Here is a 1,838-nt window from a genome sequence, read left to right as displayed (position 1 = left end):
TGAATTTATTTTCTTTGTGGACATGTCAATCATTTTAGTGAAAAAGATGGTCACATGATAGATAAAGTGTATTTTTCCGTTAATTTTTAGACAGATCTTGACAAAAATAATTAAATTACACCTATTTTAAAAGGATGAGGATTAATTTGTCAAGAAAAAAAATTAGAGATCAAATTGTCACCTACTAAATAAATGAAGGACTATTTGTGCCAATAACTTAAAAGATAAAAGATATTTTTGACACAGGGCCGCTCTGCTTTTCCTCGAACCTAGCAAACCAAGCAAAACAAACTTTCTTCTTTCTCTCAATACTCATGGAGTGGGTTCGCGGAGAACAAATCGGCCATGGAAGCTTCGCCAAAATCAGCAAAGCAACACCCACAAAATCATCTTCTCAATTCCCTCCACTAATGGCCGTCAAATCCTCGGAAGCTTGTTGTTCATCTTCGTTGAAGAACGAGAAGCGAGTGCTCGATACGATTGGACTTTGCCCCCAAATCATTCGATATTTCGGCGAAGAACAGAGCGTCGAAAAAGGCGAGGAGTTCCACAATCTTTTAATGGAGTACGCCTCGGGAGGAAGCTTGGCAGACAGAGTCAAGAGCCAGGGCGGTCGTTTGTCGGAATTGGAAATTCGCCGCCACACGAAATCGATACTAAAAGGGCTTTCATTCATTCACTCGAAAGGATTCGTCCACTGCGATATTAAGCTTCAGAACATCCTTGTTTTCCAAAACGGAGCCGCCAAGGTCGCCGATTTCGGGCTCGCGAAAGAGATGGCGACGAAAGTCAACGAGTGTGAGATAAGAGGAACTCCTCTGTACATGTCGCCGGAGTCGGTAAACGACAACGTTTACGAATCGCCGTGCGACGTTTGGGCTCTCGGATGCGCGGTGGCGGAGATGGCGACCGGGAAGCCGGTGTGGGACCACAAGGCGGGGGCGAGTGTTTGGCCGTTGTTGATCAGAATCGGCGGAGAAGAAGAGCCCGCAATTCCATCGGATTTTTCCGAGGAAGGGAAGGATTTTCTCAGAAAGTGTTTCCTTAAAGATCCGGCGGAGAGATGGACGGCCGAGATGCTTCTAAACCACACGTATTTCAAAAGACGAGTACAGAGATTGAACCCTGTACTCAACTCTGTACTCAGCCTGGCAGAAAAGTGCCCAAAGAGTGGTAACGCGATAATCGAGGCTCGCGTCAATTCACTCCTCCGTGTGATCCCTGTCCACTGTCTCCTCTCTCCCTCTCCTGATCTCTTTCCCCCCCAAAATCTGCCATAGATTTAGACACCAAAACCTCCAAACTCTCACTACTCATTTCCTCTTGTTTCCCTCTCTAGACGTTTCCAATGGCGTCTTCTTCTCTCAAGCTTTTCTGTTTCTGTTTCTTCCTAAGAATCTTCGTCACCTTGGGAAGTTCCTCTTTAACTCAGCTCGACGACACGAGCTTGAAGCTGATGAGCGACGCCATGGAGTGGCCGACGACAATGTTGCTCTACGACGAGCTCGCCGACGGCGACTTCGTCGACCGGAGATCTCTGTTCTGGAGAGGTACGACGAGGTACTACATATCGTACGGAGCTCTGTCGGCGAACAAAATCCCTTGCCTGCCTCGCTCCGGCAGATCTAACTACACCCACAATTTCTTCAAAGCCAGAGGCCCAGTTCACCCACCAGAGGTTGCTCCAGAATCACTCGCTGCCGACGCTGATTTTGATGTCGTTTGTTGTCTTTTCTCTTCTTATTTATATATAATAATTTTCGTATGTATATATCTGAGTTTGTGTCGTTTCTCTTTGTTGAGATGAGGAATGAAAGTAGTATCAGTGGTGATTATGT

The 1,838-nt window shown here is 46.2% G+C and overlaps 2 protein-coding genes across 2 annotated transcripts; both read left to right on the top strand.

Moving 5' to 3' along the window:
* The first annotated feature begins 276 nt into the window (after positions 1-276).
* LOC21383869 (mitogen-activated protein kinase kinase kinase 17) lies at positions 277-1,822 on the top strand. Its single transcript, XM_010111471.2, has one exon. The coding sequence runs from the start codon at positions 315-317 to the stop codon at positions 1,278-1,280; it is 966 nt and encodes a 321-aa protein (XP_010109773.1). The 5' UTR covers positions 277-314; the 3' UTR covers positions 1,281-1,822.
* Positions 1,349-1,720, top strand: LOC112094145 (protein RALF-like 34; the record flags this gene model as incomplete). Its single annotated transcript, XM_024174337.1, has 1 exon — positions 1,349-1,720. A coding segment is annotated over exon 1 (372 nt), but the record flags the coding sequence as incomplete, so codon positions are not given.
* Positions 1,823-1,838: the final 16 nt, after the last annotated feature.

The sequence above is a fragment of the Morus notabilis genome, unplaced genomic scaffold (assembly GCF_000414095.1).
Source record: "Morus notabilis unplaced genomic scaffold, ASM41409v2 Scaffold7216, whole genome shotgun sequence".
NCBI lineage: Eukaryota > Viridiplantae > Streptophyta > Magnoliopsida > Rosales > Moraceae > Morus > Morus notabilis.
This window is presented reverse-complemented; position numbering and strand designations above follow the sequence as displayed.

Excerpts from the sequence above, each read along its gene's own strand:
- LOC21383869 (XM_010111471.2), top strand. The coding sequence starts at position 315 with ATGGAGTGGGTTCGCGGAGAACAAATCGGCCATGGAAGCTTCGCCAAA.